At 38.9% G+C, this 17,567-nt stretch overlaps 1 protein-coding gene across 1 annotated transcript; it reads right to left on the bottom strand.

Annotated features, from left to right (window-relative positions):
* Positions 1-1,826: 1,826 nt before the first annotated feature.
* Positions 1,827-5,278, bottom strand: LOC104435647 (transcription factor TCP15). The gene is made up of 2 exons (XM_018864719.2): positions 3,607-5,278; positions 1,827-2,394 (listed from the first exon to the last, which is right to left on the bottom strand). Exon 1 carries the CDS (start codon positions 4,893-4,895, stop codon positions 3,624-3,626), a length of 1,272 nt encoding a protein of 423 aa, XP_018720264.2. The 5' UTR covers positions 4,896-5,278; the 3' UTR covers positions 1,827-2,394; positions 3,607-3,623.
* Positions 5,279-17,567: the final 12,289 nt, after the last annotated feature.

Below are 17,567 nucleotides of genomic sequence, written 5' to 3'. Positions count from 1 at the left end.
CTAGTGCTTTCCCTTTTGATGCATAAGAGCTAGTACTCATCAGGCAAATGAGCTATTCTGCTTCAAAAGGACTTAAGGATTTGTTTCCATTTTCTGCTAGAATAATAAACTTCCAGGACCGATTTATAATCTATGTACTCTTATTGAATATCGGGCATATGATCTCACTTGTTTAAACGCTCACTTGCAGCTAATTATCACATAATTTTGAAAGTCGATTTCATAAGATGGTCTCAATTGATATTCCTAAAGTTGCTCATTTCGCTATGTATACCCACTTCCTCTCTCATAAACGAACGTATTGTGCCAACATTTCCTGATTCTCTTTATGTCTATGTTCTCAGCTGAAGCATAAGCAAATCTTAATTTACTAAACTGATTATTGTCTCCCCCTTCGCATGTGAAATGGGAAAAGTGCATTAAAGTCTTAAGTAGAACTATTCGGCAGAGAATAAAAACTTTTTCATCAATCATTGGCCTCATTTTCTGAAAAACCCTTAATTTTATATCCAATCCCAATTTTGTCCCTGACTTTTCTTTTCTCTAAAAAAACTTTTGAAACTTTTACTCTAGACCCAAATTTGTTCATGTATCCAAATATCGTCATTGATTTGTAATTTTTTTTTATCAATATTAGAGTAGCTAAAAGTTCTTAATTAAAACCCACGTTCTCATCAACACCCTCACCTTTACATAAAATAATAGTTGCTTCATGATGTTGATGATCTTGAGAAATCAAGTAGCAATTTTTGGATGCACATGCAGATTTGAGACCTGAGTGAAAGTTAAGGATATTTTTTAACAAAAAAAGGTCTGAAGCAAATTTCTCTCTAATGATTTAAGTTCCAAAACTTTTTAAAGTAGCTTAATGAAGTATTTTCAGACTATTTATCTCGTTAGGAGAATTGTCGGCCGAACATGGTAAATTTTGGTCCTCGAGTTGTCCTAAATCGAAGATATTTCAGTGCAAATCATTTCATGCACAAATCCTAATTCCTAATTGGAGATAAATCTCTAACGGCGGGCAGGAGTGCAACAAGATCACCTCAATCGAGTAATCCGATTGTTTGTCATTGAAAGCAAATAATACACTCGAAGCGATGAAGGCTCCGCTTCATCTTCCGATCTTCGACTTTGCAACGAGGACTTGAGCAGTGAAGGATGGAAACAACATTATCTTATCTTCCAAATTCACATCATTTCTTCTGTGCACTCAATCAAATTTTAGCCTCTAAGATATCATTTCGTGCATTCTAAGATCAGATTGCCAATGCTACCCATTTTAAATATGAAAAAAATCTAACGCTGCACATGAAAAGTTGTAGGAACAATATGTGTACTCCGTGTTACGATAATTTTAGGACATTCCCACGTACTTTTTCTTGATTTGATATATAGAATCAATCGCAACATGTGAATCATCGATACACTCGATCCACCCTCCTGTTTGCTTGGTATGATAGTTTGTATAGCTGTATTGCAACCCTGCTATGCTAAGAAGAATCCTCACTTAGTAGAAAGGATTTCACAGGGACAACGTTGAAAAAAAAAGTTGTATCAACAACCTCTTAAAATATTGGTAAGAACGACTCTAAAATTTGTAGCGATACACCAAACACGCACCTTGGGAGTCTAGTTTATGTTTTTTCACATTTTCTTGCTGTATATATCTAAGTTTGAAGACATATGTTTACTTTTAATATTTTCCCCTTATTTTCTAAGATCTGAAACTGTGCAACGCTATTTTTCAAACATATGGAATTAATTTCTACTAAGTACTCTCTAGTAAAGGAATATAGTTCCATGAACAAAGCTAAGTCAATGACTGAGTGCACGAAGTCCACTTCAAGCAATCGCGAATGACTTTCAGCTCCTGATGATTGGTCATTGCTCGACGACAATAAACCGAAACACCATATCAACCAGTTCAATCTAGGCACAGCTACAGACGCCCTTCTGCTCATACAACTTGGGATCACGTGAACATGGCTTTTAGTCCACACATACACATGCTCAGAACAGACAGTCTCTGATGATAGCTAGGTCTCGAGGAAAAGTCGCAGCATAAAATCATCAAGAAACTGAGCGATGAAAACTCACCCAACAATCTGCAGCATCAGAAGGACCCTAAGCACGTGTAGACGATGACAACTCCAGACGTTGCATGAAACACGACTGAGATACGACGATGACGATGAGAGGAAAGACATAACTTCTAGCGCTTCAGAAGTGCATTAACAGTTCCTGATGCGCAGTCTGATCAACCCGGTCGGTGAACTTGGGGCAGATGCACGTGATGTCCTTTTTCTTCAAAATAAATTTAACATCTCATTTGCAACCGAAGTCACAGAAACTGAGTGCCTTTTGTACTGGTCTCCGAAAACTTACAAGAATCTGCATGAGAGATGTCATGAATGAAAACGCAAACGTTGCTCTTAACGCTCGACAAGAACTCAGCTGAATTTGTTAGTCGCAAAGCAGTTTTGTTTCAACAAGGAAAAGGGTGAATTTGAACTCGGCTGTGCCGGGAATATAACATCGACATATGTTCATCTCAAACGTTGTTTCAAATGGTATATATGTCATGGTTTCTGATCTGTCATGAATGCGGTAACACAGGCTGGAGGACACTAATTAGGGATGGTGGATGGAGATTAATATATGGCAAACCAACAAATGGCTTCGGTGGGTTTTGATATAATAGTTGATAAAATAGAAAATAGAAAGATGCAATTTTTCTTTTTCTTGTGTGGGGTCCTGAAAACTCACCAGTTTTCTCATTCAGTTCTGCAAGAGAGCCGACAACTCATGCAAGGAAAGGAGGACTGATGAAATTGAAGTGCGTTGGTGGGTCTATTAAATTTAACATATGAGGGTCACCTGAAAGATCAGGTCTCGACCAATCTCTGTCAATATCTGATACTTCATCATCCCCAGCTATATAGCATGTTTCATGCCGAAGAACAACCTTTTCGTTTTTCCTTTCACCAGTTTTGGATTGAGGAAGACGACATATATAAGATAAAAAATGCCAACAAAATGTGGAGCATTGATATGTGAAAAGCGCAATAATGCCATGGACATGATGATCTCCACACGGAGGAATTTAATGTGGTTCAGAGAGAGAGAGAGCGAGAGAGAGTTATCATTTGGTGTTTGTTGCCTCTAAGCTGATCAAAGTGCAAGTTAGAGGACATTGATGATGCACTAACATTGCATGATGCGAGTCGTCTTCTTCAATTCAAAGATATGTCTTGGCTATTGGCGATAGTTCAAACTTCAAAATGGAACAGATAACAAAAAAATTTATAGCAGTTTCGATCATTCAGACTTGGAGATCAAAGACATACGTACCTTGAACAAGAAACTTCATCAGAAAATCAAAAAGAAAACCAATCGATACTCATATTAACACTTATGCATTAAAAACCCTAAATTTCACAGTCGGTCTCACACCAAAAAATCGAACATCAATCTCGACAGTCCCTAATCAGAAACAAATATCCCGACGTCTGCCTTGCCCCAAAGGAAAAAAAAATGCTCATACATATATATATAAGAAAAGTAGGGCGAAGAAAAAGGCCAGAGAAGATCAAAAGGTCATACATTTTTTAATTATGACGTCAATGTTGATGGTGATGGTGATGAGAATGATGGCTGGCTGTGTCGCGGCCATCTTGATCACCGCCATGATGATGCGGATGTGAACCGCTGGCCTGCGATTCCGAACCTCCGCCGCCTGGCCGAAAGGTGTTCAGCGCCGCCAGCATGCCCAAGTGGCTGTCGGCCACCGTCACTCCACCGCTGCCACTGATTCCCGGGCCCAATTGTTGGCTAGACAAGAGGGTCATTGGGATTGGGAAGTTCATGAGATGAAGGCCACTAGAGATGGAGCCTCTGTACATGGAAGCGTTGCTGTTGCTGGCTCCAGAAGGGAGCGTCCACAAGGGATCGCCACTTATCACTTGACTACTTGAATTCGGCATCATCCAAAACGTCGTCGGGCTCCCCGCAGAGCTCGATGATCCCGCCACGGCGCCTGGCGGCTGCAACAGATAGTTCCCCATCATCATGCTCTGATTACTGAATTCCGGCTGCTCTGGCCTCCGCTTCCTCCCTAAGCTCGCCTCCTCTCCCTCTTCCTCTGCCACTGCCGGGGCATCGGTGTCGCGCAGCTCTTGCTTCGCTTCCGACATGGCGCTGCTGTTCGCGTTAAACGAATTATCCGACGACAGGCCAACTCCAGGGAACAGAATTCTGTGCTGGGAGGCGGTCACAGGCTCGTCGACGGCGGCGGCCATGCTCCGCTCCCACTGACTGACGCCGTGCAACATCATGCTCCTCAGGTGCGGGGATGCGGCGGCGAAGCTGGTGGAGGCGGGGCTGAAGTAGCCGCTGCGGAAGTGGGAAGGGGCAGACATGCTGGAGCCGCTGCTGCGGAGGGAGATGTTGAGGGAGGTGAAGTTGGCGGGGATGGTGCCGGTGCCGGTGGCGGCGATCACGGCGGGCTCGGCCTGCTGGAGGAGCCACTCGATGGTCTCGCCGTCGGTTTTGTGGCCGAGCTCACGGGTGAGCTGGAAGACCCGTGCGGCGCACTGGGCAGGCATGCGGATGCGGCGGCCCCGGCCATCGACCTTGGTGTGCCGGTCCTTGGTGGAGGTCCGCTTGGGAAGGGGTTTCTTGGGGAGGTCGGTGGCCTGGAGGTGGTTGGAATTGGGGCGGCCGGTGCTGGGCTCGCCGCCGCCGCCGCCGCCGCCGCCGCCAGAGATGGCGAGGGAGGCGTAGGAGGGAGCGGAGGAAGGAGGGGGAGGGGGCGGCTGGCGGTGGTGGTCGTTGCTTCTCTCGAGCAATTGGAGGGGGAAATTAGGTCTGCGGAAGCCATGATCATCATCCATGCCTGGATCATAATAATATAATATGGTGGTGATGGCGGTGGTGGTGGACTATACTACACACGCTATGTTGGACTGTTTGCTCCCCCTCTCCCCTTTTTCTCTCCCCCACTTCTCTCTCTCTCTCTCTCTTCTCTCTCTTTCTCTCTGCTCTGTGTGGGTGTGTGTGTGTGGGTATCTGTAGATGACCCAGCTACTCAGTGAACTTTGTTGCCCTAGTGGGTCTCTCTCTCTCTCTTCTCTCTCTCTTTCAGAGGGATATACAAGGTTCCTTTCGGATGGGAGCTGGCAAAAATGAGTTGTTTTCTCTGTCTACAGAGAGAGGATAAGGAGGGGGCGCGAGCGAGAGAGAGAGAGAGAGAGAGAGAGAAGGGAGGGCAAAAGCTTGAAGCAACAAATACATAATGAGAAAGAATCATTAAGGGTATTCAACCAAAACACAAGAACGAGAATCATGAAGGGGAAAAATGATTATTTCTTCTTTTAAAAAAAAACAGAAAATTCTCTTTCACTGGGGGAAGATCCGTTGGGGGAATTCCGCTTTCCTTCCGACCCCCAAAAAAAAAAAAAAAAAAAAAAAAATTCCCGGTTTCCTGGGTAGGTTTATTTATTTATTTATGTTCTAAAGTTGCTATTTTTATTATTATCGTTTCTTTTTTTGGGGGAGGGTTAATGCTGTTGCTTTGATAACGTGTGTGGGGGTTGAGGACAGAGCCCCTCGGTTCAGAATCCACGTGCGGTGCTCCTTATCATTCAAGCTATAAAGACAGTGGAGACCCTGAGCGCGTGGGTCCCATCCCCCCCCCGCCTTTTTCTCCCCCTCCCCACAAGTCAAAAAGAAAGAAAATGGAAATTTCCCAAATGATTTTTTTGGTAAATAAATTAAATAAAAAGAAGAAGAAGATGATCATTCAGATAAAAAGAGAACTGTAATAAGAAAAGAGAAAAAAGGATGATGAAGTGGGTTCCCATCTCATTTCAAGAAGACATTGCTTTTTGTTCTCCTTTTTTGCCCTTCTCACGAGTTGTCCCAAAGAGATCAATATTAAGAATAATCGATTTGAGAGTGGGTAAATTTCCATTTTGAAATCAAAAGTCAGATCAAATAGGATTAAATATTAATCTTTCAAATGAAAAAATTACCTTATTCACCTTGAAATTAGACCGATTGTGAACCAGTGATGTTATTTTTTCTTTTATAATTTTTGCTATAGATACTTTGTCTTTAATTTTTTTTAATGATTTTGGTTATAAAAATAAATATATATATTTGGACCCATTTTGCCAATTCGATCTAGTCGATATGATTTCCAGTTATTACTAGTTCTAAAAATTTGAAACCGAACCTATTTCATGGGAAACACCTAGATTTGATTGGTTTGTTTCAATTCCCCTAGTGGATTGGAATCGATGCACATCCCTCGTCGGTATTGTGATTGTAGTGGTTTATGGGGATTCCGTTTCTCTTTTGCATAATACATAAGCCATAGAAAAGTTTATGTTCTTCTTATTTCAATACTCTTAGAGCTTACATACAACTATCTTACTTTCCGCTTGCGACTACTTGATTTAATTAGGGTTTTCCACGAGTTTTCCAAGTTTAATGTGCTTAGCTTATCAAATATCTTGTTTATTGATGAGTTGAGAATAGATCTAAGTTGAGAGTTTCATCTATGATTTTGACCCTTTGTACATATGTGTATCACAAAATTTGATTTGTATTCTCCCTTGGTCGTTGCATCATATGTATTTATTGTATTTGAAAAGAATAAACGAGAAATTTCGAATGGACTAGAATATACATTGAATTTTGATGATTGAGATGTGGTAGTTTCTCATTTTCTTTTTCCTTTTTTCTCTTTTTTTAATTCTCTCCCTATTGCTCCTTCTTCCTTTATGTTCCCCCTCCATATGCCAGCGCGCCACCGTTCCGATTGCTCTTCACGTCTTGCGCCAGCCATCGTGATTTAGACTACCACATTAATCTGTCTCTCTCTTCCTACCTCCCTGAGGTCGAGACCTCATAGAGAATTTGCTTCAGGATGGCGGCTAGGAGCGGCGACAACGAGCCAAGAGATGTCCAGTCAGGCGAATAGCTGAGGAAGAAGAGGGTGACAGAGGAAAGAGTTAGGGTTTCATAGGACATTGTGTGAGTTTTATTTATGGGCAAATTTATTTCAGATAATGTTTGGTTACCTCTTAATTGTAAAAGATCCACATTACACCCAAATATAGATTGTGATAAAAAAAATTCCAGCTTGTTTTGTAAAAGTAGTTAGTTTAGGAGAATACGAAAATGGAATATCTCAGCGTTATTATTGTTATTATTATTATTATTATTATTATTATTATTATTATTATTATTATTATTATTATTATTATTATTATTATTATTATTATTATTATTATTATTATTGTTATTATTATTATTATTATTTCACTTTTTATGTTGCTAGAGGAATATCCCCTATTTAATCCGCTTAGATCCACCACTCAGCTGATCAGCCAAATCATTTGATTAGGAGGCAAAGTTAAAAAGCACAAGAAAAACACCGTGGAGATATTTTACCTTTTTTTTTGGTCGGTCGAGATATTTTACTTCAAATGCAAAAGAATTGCCCATGCTACATAAAAATTAAAAAAAAAAAAAAAAATCGGTCTTCAGATATGGAATTTTTCAGCTGAGCAGGAAGAAGAAAAAACCTTAACCTTGACAAATTCGCATAAGGTCGCGAGGGTTTCTTTGCATCATGCACCGAGTGCAGATCATGATGACAGTCCCTTTTTCAATCAAGACCCATCAATCGGCCAGCGATGCCACTTTTCTATGCAGTTCATCCATCAAAAGCAAGACACACTCACATTTCGATTAAACTATCTTTGACTGATATTTATTCGGACAACATAGTTACAGTTTTCAAACCGTTTCGTCAATCAAACCCTTTAAAGCTAAGCTCGACGGAAGTTCTAATTTACCAACTTTGTCATGAATTGACGAAGATTAACGATAAACATGTGGGAGCAACTTCGTGCAGCTTAGGAACAGTTTCGATAAGTACTTCCAACAACCGACACTTATAAATAAAAAGCGCACGCACCAATGATGAAAACAATTTGGGAACATCCGTAATCATTATAGCGCAAATGACACTTAGTCGGCCCGTCGGGAGCTGGTTGATAACCACCTTATATCATTAGGGAAACCCTCACATGTGTACTTAAGCTGATCTCAAGTGACACTTAGTCACGTCATTTCCCTGCGCATTAGCACAAAGTGCGTCATGCTGCTTCTTTCGTCCGAACTTGCACGACACAATCTATCGTTCGAAATTTGTTGTAGCTTGTCCAAACTGCTGAAAATTCGTATATAGCTCCTTTTCCCCCCACACAAATAATTGCGAGAGGGAAGGCAAATAATTATAGGGGTGGTTGTCTCAAATGTGGGATGTCACCAAAGCCAGCGACACGATCACGTTCCGCTACAATCGCCTTTGGAGGACGGGCAATAATTGTGCTTGTGGATATGTTGCCACTATGTGTGAGCCATGGTCCTCGATTGGGATCGCTCTTTCCGTATTTGCAAAGATGGTGACAGCCCAAGTTGGAATTCTGAAAGGACTCTTTTTGCTCGCAAAATGAAATGAAATAAAGGTCGAGCTAGTCGGCACCGATCAACATCCATGGAAATTTTAATCTACTATTGGAACGAATTCGTTTCCCTAAAATAAAAAAATTATATGAATGTATCAACATCCGAATTGTGCTGGCAGAATGGTTTGTCGCCGTTTAGTATATCGAAGAAAATCGAGACAATAATTGGGCTACGTTATAGAGACTAGGGGTCTCGTCTCTCTTATATGTGGGCGTCTCTATCTGCCATACTTTTGGACCTGAGAGATCCTTCTGAAAAAGATAGTTTAAAGGGAATTTTTCCTAGTTCACATTAGTATCACATCTCAATCTCCTTATTTCTGGGTAGTTGCCTACTCGAACCAATGGGGACAAAGAAGTATAATAGGGATTTTCCTTTTTCCATTGTATTATTTCGGGCTAGCAAGGGACGATAAGAGTTCGCTAGAGCTGCTGTAGCCAATGTTTGGTGACAGAGACTTCGGCAATTCTGGACCATGCATCATTAAAAGATCATCCAAGGGCAGCTGGACTTGTCAACGCGCGAAGTCTTTCAAAACAAAACTATTTGTGCAATGTATTATGATCATCGTTTATAAATCACATCATAATTAATGTGGCACTTCATGACCAATTACCAATATCTTGATGATTGCTCTCGAGATATTATATGCACCACAGACTTCACAAGAGAAGTTAATATGTACTTTATTTAGTTCGGCTTGTTAATCATATCCTTGGAATAGATGTAGATGTTGTCTATATAATTTCCCAATTACCATCCACTTTTTTCTTGAATTTGAAAATGGGTTTGTATGCATACATGAGATTGATTATGTTAGAATTAGGCGTACAAACACAACAAAATAGAGTAAGGCGAAAAACAAAAATTGAGACACAGAGTTCATTCTGGTTCACCTTTAACTAACGCTATATCCAGCAAATGATTCCATTATAATTAGCACTTCCAACCTTTATGTTACCACACTCAATTACAAGAGAAAGAAATTATCTATAGGTGGTTCAATAAAACATTCCATACCTTCCTGTTGATGGAGAGTATTGATCACATCCCAATGGATATATCACAATATTGATAACTACATGCATGTCTATTATCACAAGTCAAACACGTGTCAACCATGAAAATTTATACATCATAGCTCTCTAAACTTTCACATCCTGAATTAAACAAAAGTACAAATAGCATGAACATCACATGCCCAACATCAATTTTCCAAGTCGAGTCTACCCCCCACACACAACTTTCATCAGAAACCCTACTTCAAATGCAGAGCAAAATGGGAAGAGAGAGAGAGCCTCCGTCCACACCTTTTGGCCACAATCTCCCGGAATCAATAATGGACCCAAAAAAGCCACCAAGGAATTGACAGCCACCTTTTGCTCTTTTATCTCACTGTTCTTGCTCGCTGAGATATCACGTGCTTCGAGACCTAAGGATTTACACACATATATGAATATCAATATATATTATTTTTATTGTATGTTTTTTATTGATAAAGATAGCTCACCATCCATTTGGGCTAATCATACAAACAATTTTGTCGGAATGTTGGTGGTTATTAGGGCTCTATATATTAGATAAATTAAATAAAAACTATTTTGAGATTTTGAGGCCAAGCTATAGGGTCACTTTTTAAAATTCATTTATTATTCTTCTAACCATTTTCTTGCGATCCAAATGGGGGGTTTGCATCAATTTAGGGTTTGGAGGCCGTCCTTGTGGTCCTTTGGTACGGTTGGATTCCTAAGCTGTATGTTGTACGTCTGGAAGCCAGGAGGCCGATTCAGGCATCTTGGGCCAATATATATATATATACATACACACACAAAGTGCCATATGGAAAATCAGTAACTTTTTTCAACAGTTAATTTATAGGGTAGATATGAACCTTATACTTTATATAGTAAACCATTACGCTTTTGAAGATACCTGATAAGAACCAGAAAATTTCTAGAACCCTAGAATTTTGAACTTTTGGTTAAAATAAAAAAATGATGAACTTAGTCGAGAGTAGTAAAGTTTGATGAACAATAAAAGTCATCAATGAAAAGAATAGTCGGCAGTTTGAAGAACAACAACAATTTGAAGAGCATCAACAACTTGTTAATGGGGCATGATGACTCTTGATTATCTTATTTAAAAAAAAATCAAATGATCAATGAATCATTCAATTCTTTTAAAAGTGGCATATGTCAACACTAGAAAATGATTAACTTTTGGTTATAATCTACAAGTGATAGACTTAGTCAATTGTAGCAGAATTTGGTGAACAACAAAAGCCCTCGGTGAAGAGAATAGTACATAAATTGAACAGTGTCTATAACTTGATTAGCATAGACAACTTGCCAAGAAAGTTATCGACATTGAATATTAGTTATTTGGGGATGAAGTCATTGACATCGAAGTGTAATTGCCAAATAGCAATGCTTTTAGATTTGTAATTCTGGTGGATAAGTATTTTTGTAACTTCTTGTAAATGCATATAGGATTAAGAAGTTATTTGTTTTGAGAATAGGGTTAAAAAATATCTATTCAAATTCGACAACCATTTGTAATTGTCGACTATGGGTTTTAAATAACTACATCGTACTCTTTGTTTTAACCTCGATTAATCACATAACTCAATGTCGTACTCTTTGTTTTACCCTCAATTAATCACATAACTCAATGTTCTTTATCTTTATCTTTACTTCCCTATAATTTATTTTTCTGCAATTTACATGATTGGACACGATTATCTCTAATTTTTGTGCCTTTAAATTTCTTGTCATTTACTTTCCTATCTAAAATCAGAAAATGACCCTTTGTAACCTTTGTCTATTTACTCATCGATCCATCTACATAATCAAAAAGTATTGCATCTTTGATTTAATTCCCACAAGTGGGACACATTTTGTTAATTCGAGGAGACTACAATGAAAAGAACCAAAACAACAAAAGTTTGATAATGCTATGAGCAACCACAACCTAGTGCAAAAAATTAGTGACCAATTTTTTGCAAACTCTAAATCAGCATTAACGGAATGCCAGAAGAAGGCCAACCCAAGGGGAGAATACCTTTCTCAATGTCTCACTAAAGAGCAGTCGAGAGAAGTTGCACCAAATCCTCATCCCCATCAAGAGGCAATTCGATAAAAATAATATTTATGCTTATAATGAGAGGGCACGATGATTCTTGATTATTTAATTTAAAAGAATCAAATTATCGATGAATCATTCAATTCCTTTAAAGAGGGCATATGTTGACACAAAAAAATGACCAACTTTTGATTATAATTGACAAATGGTAGACTTGGTCAATAGTGGCAAAATTTGGTGAACAACAAAAGTCGTTGATGAAAAGAATAGTCCACAATTTGAAGAGTATTGACAACTCGCCAAGAAAGTCATCGAAAATAAACATTGGTTATTTAGGGATGAAGTAATCAATCAATGTGTAACTTAGCTTCTCGTAGATAAGTGTTGTTATGACATCTTGTAAATGTAGATATGATTAGGAAGTTATTTGTTTTGTAGATATGATTAAAAAGTTATCTTTTCAGATTCAATAATTGTTTGTGACCATCAGTTTTAGGCTTTAAATAGCCACTTTATACTCTTTGTAAGGTCCCCATTTCATCACAAAACTCAACCTCCTTATCTTTATCTTTACTTTTCTATTAATTTTCCGCAATTTAGATTGCTTGACACAATTGTCTCCAGTCTTAGTACTTTTAAATTTCTAGTCATTCACTTTCCTATCCAAAATCAACAAAGGACCCTTACAACCTTTGTCAATTCACTCATTAATTCGGATACAATTGAATATTTCATTGTTGATTAAATTCCAGTGGAACATCTTTTTGGATATATCGAAAAGTATTTTGTCATCAATTCAATTTTGGCAAAACAACATGCAACCGATTTAGTTAGTCAAGTGGTATGAAGCCATGCAAGAGGAGCACAAATCCTTGCATGAGAACCACACATTTGAATTAGTGAACCTGCTTAAGGGTAAAACAACACTAAAAAACAAGTGGGTGTATAGGTGAAAGATGGAAGAAAATAACTTGCAACCTCGATGCAATGATAGGCTTAGTGTGAAAGGCTTTTGTAATAAAAAAAAAAGGAATTGATTTTGAAGAGATTTTTCACTAGTGGTAAAATTGTTTTCTATTTGAATTGTGACAAGTAGCTTGGATTCAGAAATTAAGCAGCTTGATGGAAAGAAAATTTTATTTTATGAAGACCTCAAAGAAGAAATATGTATAGAGTAGTCATAGGGTTTTGTATCTTTTGAGAATATTTTCATATAACAATTTTATCCTCATACTCTCTGTGAATGACGTGTTGACAGTTAGTCATGATATTGGAAAATTAAAAACTTGAAAATGAGTGAGTAAAGCTTTTGCAATGAAATATTTAGGGCTCGCTTAGAAAATCCTTGGCATGAGAATCACTCATGATAAGAAGAGCATGAACCTTTGACAATCTTAAGAGAGTACAAGGAAAAAGTGCCGGAGAGATTCCATATGAGCAAATGCAAACCAATATGCACTACACTTGCTAGCCACTTGAAGTTGAGTAGTAAAGAGTGTATCACAAGTGAGAAAGAAAAGGAAGAGATGATAAAAATCCCTTATGCTTTAATTATGGATCGTTTGATGTATGCCATAGTTTGTACAAGATTGGATATTACTCATGCAGTTGGTGTTGTGAACAGGTTTTTTCAAGTCCAAGTAAAGAATATCGGGTCGCTATATAATGGATTTTGAGGTATCTTAGATGTACTTCTAAAGTTTGCTTGTGCCATGGAAATGGGAAGCTTGAGTTAAATTGCTGCTCAGATGCAGGTTATGTCAATGATATTGACTCTCGAAAATCCACATTGGGTTATGTAATGACTCTTGCGAGGGGAATAGTTTAGTGGCAATCAAGATTGCAAAAATGTGTTACTTTGTCTACAACTGAAACAAAGTACATTTCTATTATTGAGAAGGTATTAGATGAAGAAATTCCCACAAGAGTTGGCTTTGAAGTAAGAGAACTTTGTTTTGTATTGTGATATGAGTGCTATCTATATTATTAAAAACCCAGTGTTGAATTCAAGTTGAAGTAGATTGATGTGAAATATCATTTGATTGGAAAGAGATTAGAGAAGAAACTCTTTTTCCTTTTGGGAGGACAATGGAATCAATATAATGACTAAAACCTTGTCCACGGTGCAACTTGATTTCTGTAGAGATAAAGGAACATGATGGAGCTTCTGTCACGAGGTGGAAGGAGATTTAATGCGCGAGGTCCGCCTCTTGGGCCCAGCACATCTTGAAAAAAAAAAAAAAAAGAAGAAAAAAGGGAAGAAAAGTCAAAAGAAAAAGAAAAGGAGGGCTAGACATTCTTGACAGTGAAGAGAGAAAAAAGGAGCGTTTACACAAAAGCAAAAAAAGAAAAGAAAAAGAAAGAGGCAGAGAGCAACAATTCATAGGAGAAGAGGTAGTCCGGATTCGACGGCGAAATTCATTGAAATCGACTGAAATTTTGTATGTTATTCATTGTTATTTGAAATCCTTTTCAAATTGTCTCTTTAACTTCTCTAACATCGGTTGGAGTTTTCTTGTCCCTTCGTTAATCCACTTTCGTGGTGATGAGAAATTGTTGATGTTAAGCATTTACTTATATAATGAATAATATATCCTACTATTTTTTGTGATTAGTGAAAAATATTTTGTGGTCCTATAATTTTTCTTGCATTGGGTTTTCCATATAAAATTCATGAGTGTTGTTTTTCTACTTTGACAGTAATTTTTCTGCACTACATTTACTGGTTTAGGGTTGATATTATTGAAATATTGTAACTGGTTGCATTGATATGTCTTAGGAAATAAATGTAGTCTATATAAAATGGATTGACATAATTTTAGTCCAAGTGGATCAATATATTTGGTTAGGGATGAGTAAAAGGAACTGTCCAAATTGTGAATTGCTTGAACCAAACCGAATCGGCCGATTTCCAATTCCATAAAATTGGAACCGGTGAATATTGACCTGATTTCCAGTTTCAAGTGTGGAACCACCCATTCGAACCATCTGGGTCGGACCAATTTTATTTTTTTAATCCTTACAAGCCTGAAAATGCTTATTAGTTTGCCCATTGTTCACAAACCCTAATTAGTCAAAACGCATGCTTGATGTCTCCCTCTTGATCGGTTTGAGAAGATAACAGCCACAAAAGTGATGAATCGAGTATGAATTATTCTGATATCTTGAGGTAAGACGTGACTTTGAGAGCGATATATTATAGGAGAGAGGGGCTTGGATGCTTTCCAGCCGCTTGACCTCTCGCAGAGAGAGCGAAGCGAAGGAAGCGAGCAAGCATGAGGAACGTGAATACTACGATGATAAGGTAATGATGGTGAACTAGCTCGCGCACGTAAAGAAGAGAGAAGCTTGTTTTTGGTAAATGAAATGGAAATTTTTCAAGCTTTCCTTTCATTGCGTCAGTAGTCGGCGTCCGTAGATGATGAAGACGGAGAGTCGCCAAGCTTACGTATGTGGTGGACGGTGGCTTTTTAGACCCATCAGAGAATTAGACCGAACCAATGGTGCAGTTCCCGATTGAGTCTTGGAATCAGTGGATGATTTACAATTCTCAACGTGTGGAGCCGGCCCTCCATGTATGGTTCCCGGTTCTTGGACGGGAACCAATCCACCTGAAATTGATTACCCTTAATTTAGATAATATATTTTCTTGTGTGTGCATCAAGTGCCACCTAGCAACCACAAGCCTTTGATCAGGCAAGCCCCATTAGAAACAACGGTGGAGTTGTATTAAGTGCTCATACATCTAACATACCCAAATATTACTCTCATTGTATTTGGCCTCGGTGCTCTGTACACTGAGTTGTTACAACGTGTGCGTGTCTTTGCCCTCATCGTTCCTCAAGTTATCCAATCGAATTTCTTCTTGTGACCTAGGGTCCAAAGTTTCTCATTGTGGGGTCTCTAGAAAGAACAATGCTGAGAATACTGGGATTGGTGAATAAAGCCCGTATGTGAGAATTGAGTTTGTTATCCAAATTATTTGGTCGGATGAAATAAAAAGATTTCAATGAGATAAGATGTGATTTCTCACATGCTACCTCTAGACATTTAGACATTAGTCGGGAAATGACACCGGACATGATGTGAGGAGTCAATGGTTCTAATCATATGAGTAGAAGGATTTCGTGGGATCAGGTTCATTTTGATCAAAATATTTGGAATTGGAAAGAGAAATAAAAAAACTAGATTGATGGGACAGTGTGGTCGTGATTATTGTAGATCTTACAATGGGGGAGAGGGGAGTTGTGTTCCGAGCCTAAAAATTCTTCGCCCGACTAGCCCATTTTTCTTTTTGAGATAGAAAATTAAACAATTGGGCATGGTGCCTCCCATTGTTTCCTCCCTCCCTGACCCCATGTCCTTCTCTAAAATTACAATTTGGAATTCCATAAAATTTTCTCTGTTTTTTTTTTTATTTTGGACGAAACAACCCACTCCATATATCCAGATTTTCTGGATGTTAAATACCATTGGGTGGGTTACTTTTTATTGGCATTGGAAACACATCACATTATGGCAGGGTAACGTTTCACAGTTTAATGAATCTTTGTTTAGGCCATAATTGGATAACAGTACTGAGAGGTACGGTCAGATTCGATCCAAATAAACATTAGATCTAATGAAAATATCTCATTTGGACTTTAAATTTTGTCATGTTATACAATGGGACAACCTTCAAAGAGCCCTCCCGCAATTTCATTGAAGGTTAGCTTAAATCACAAAGGGATCATGCTTTCTTTAATCCGCAATTGATCGCAACTTCCATCCAACCATATTTTTATGTAGTAAATTATGAACATGAAAACCGATCAATTATTAATTAAATTTACAAGTGAGTAATATTCATACCAACAAGAGATATTTCGAGGGAGAATGGAGAAAAAAATTAGCTTGCAAATGAATTATCTCCACCCGAACGATGAGAGAGAGAGAGAGAGAGAGAGAGAGCGCCAAACTCTCACCTGCAAATAAGATGGATATCACTGCTTATACTTAACAGCCAGATCAGAACAAGAAGATAATAGAAAGGAATGACAGATTGGCATGCACCTTATATGCTTTTTCAGAGTAGAGAGAGAGAGAGAGAGAGAGAGAGAGGTAAACAAAAGGGCGAGTCATCAGGTCTCGCCATTTCTAAGTCTAAAGGCTATCGCTTTTTTGTACCCTCTCTCCTGCAAACTGCACCAAAAATAATGCGTTCATATTCATTTTACGAAAAATGTCTCTGCAGCGACAGTTGGTGCGGTCTCCCCTTACTTCTCTCTTCCTTTTTTTGTAATTGACCTTGACCTTTCCTCGTTGTATTTGTATACCGTGGTACCGCACCGCCGCGAGGGGTTCAATCACTTGTAATCCAAGCAAATGTGATGGGTGAATGAATTCGAAAGCTCGAGAAGGGGAGGGGACTGAAAGAGAGAGCACGAAGGTGACTCTGCCCCCACCTCGACGGGTTCGACGTACTTAATGCGAGCCAATTATGAAACGACAGCTCACGATCGGTAGTACAAGAATCATGAGATGTAAACGACCGTCTTTGTAGTTCATATTACGTGTATGACAAAGGCATTTAGAGGTCTGGGGACCGGTGGCTAATCAGATCTGATGGTACAAATATGAATGAAGAAGCAGATGATAGTATCGTAAGAAGAGATTTGATGATATCTAGGGGACATTTCTGTGAACTTACGGACATTTCGGTCATATTTGAGGACAGCTGCACACCCCATTTATTATCAATCAGAGAAGATCTCTATCTTGCAAACGCATGTAATGCTGGTGAACATCTCGCGGTGCTACTGGCCGCTCAAAGTGGAGGTGGTGGTGGCATCGTACTCGCAAATCATATCCGGATGCCATCACCTCAATTTGATGGAAGGACGCATCATGTCCTTGGAGTTGCCAGGGCCAGTCACTCGGTGTCGCCTGTGGCACCCTCGTCG

Source organism: Eucalyptus grandis, chromosome 2 (genome assembly GCF_016545825.1).
Source record: "Eucalyptus grandis isolate ANBG69807.140 chromosome 2, ASM1654582v1, whole genome shotgun sequence".
Classification (NCBI taxonomy): domain Eukaryota; kingdom Viridiplantae; phylum Streptophyta; class Magnoliopsida; order Myrtales; family Myrtaceae; genus Eucalyptus; species Eucalyptus grandis.
The sequence above is the reverse complement of the archived record's forward strand: the minus strand, read 5'-3'. Positions and strand labels throughout refer to the sequence as shown.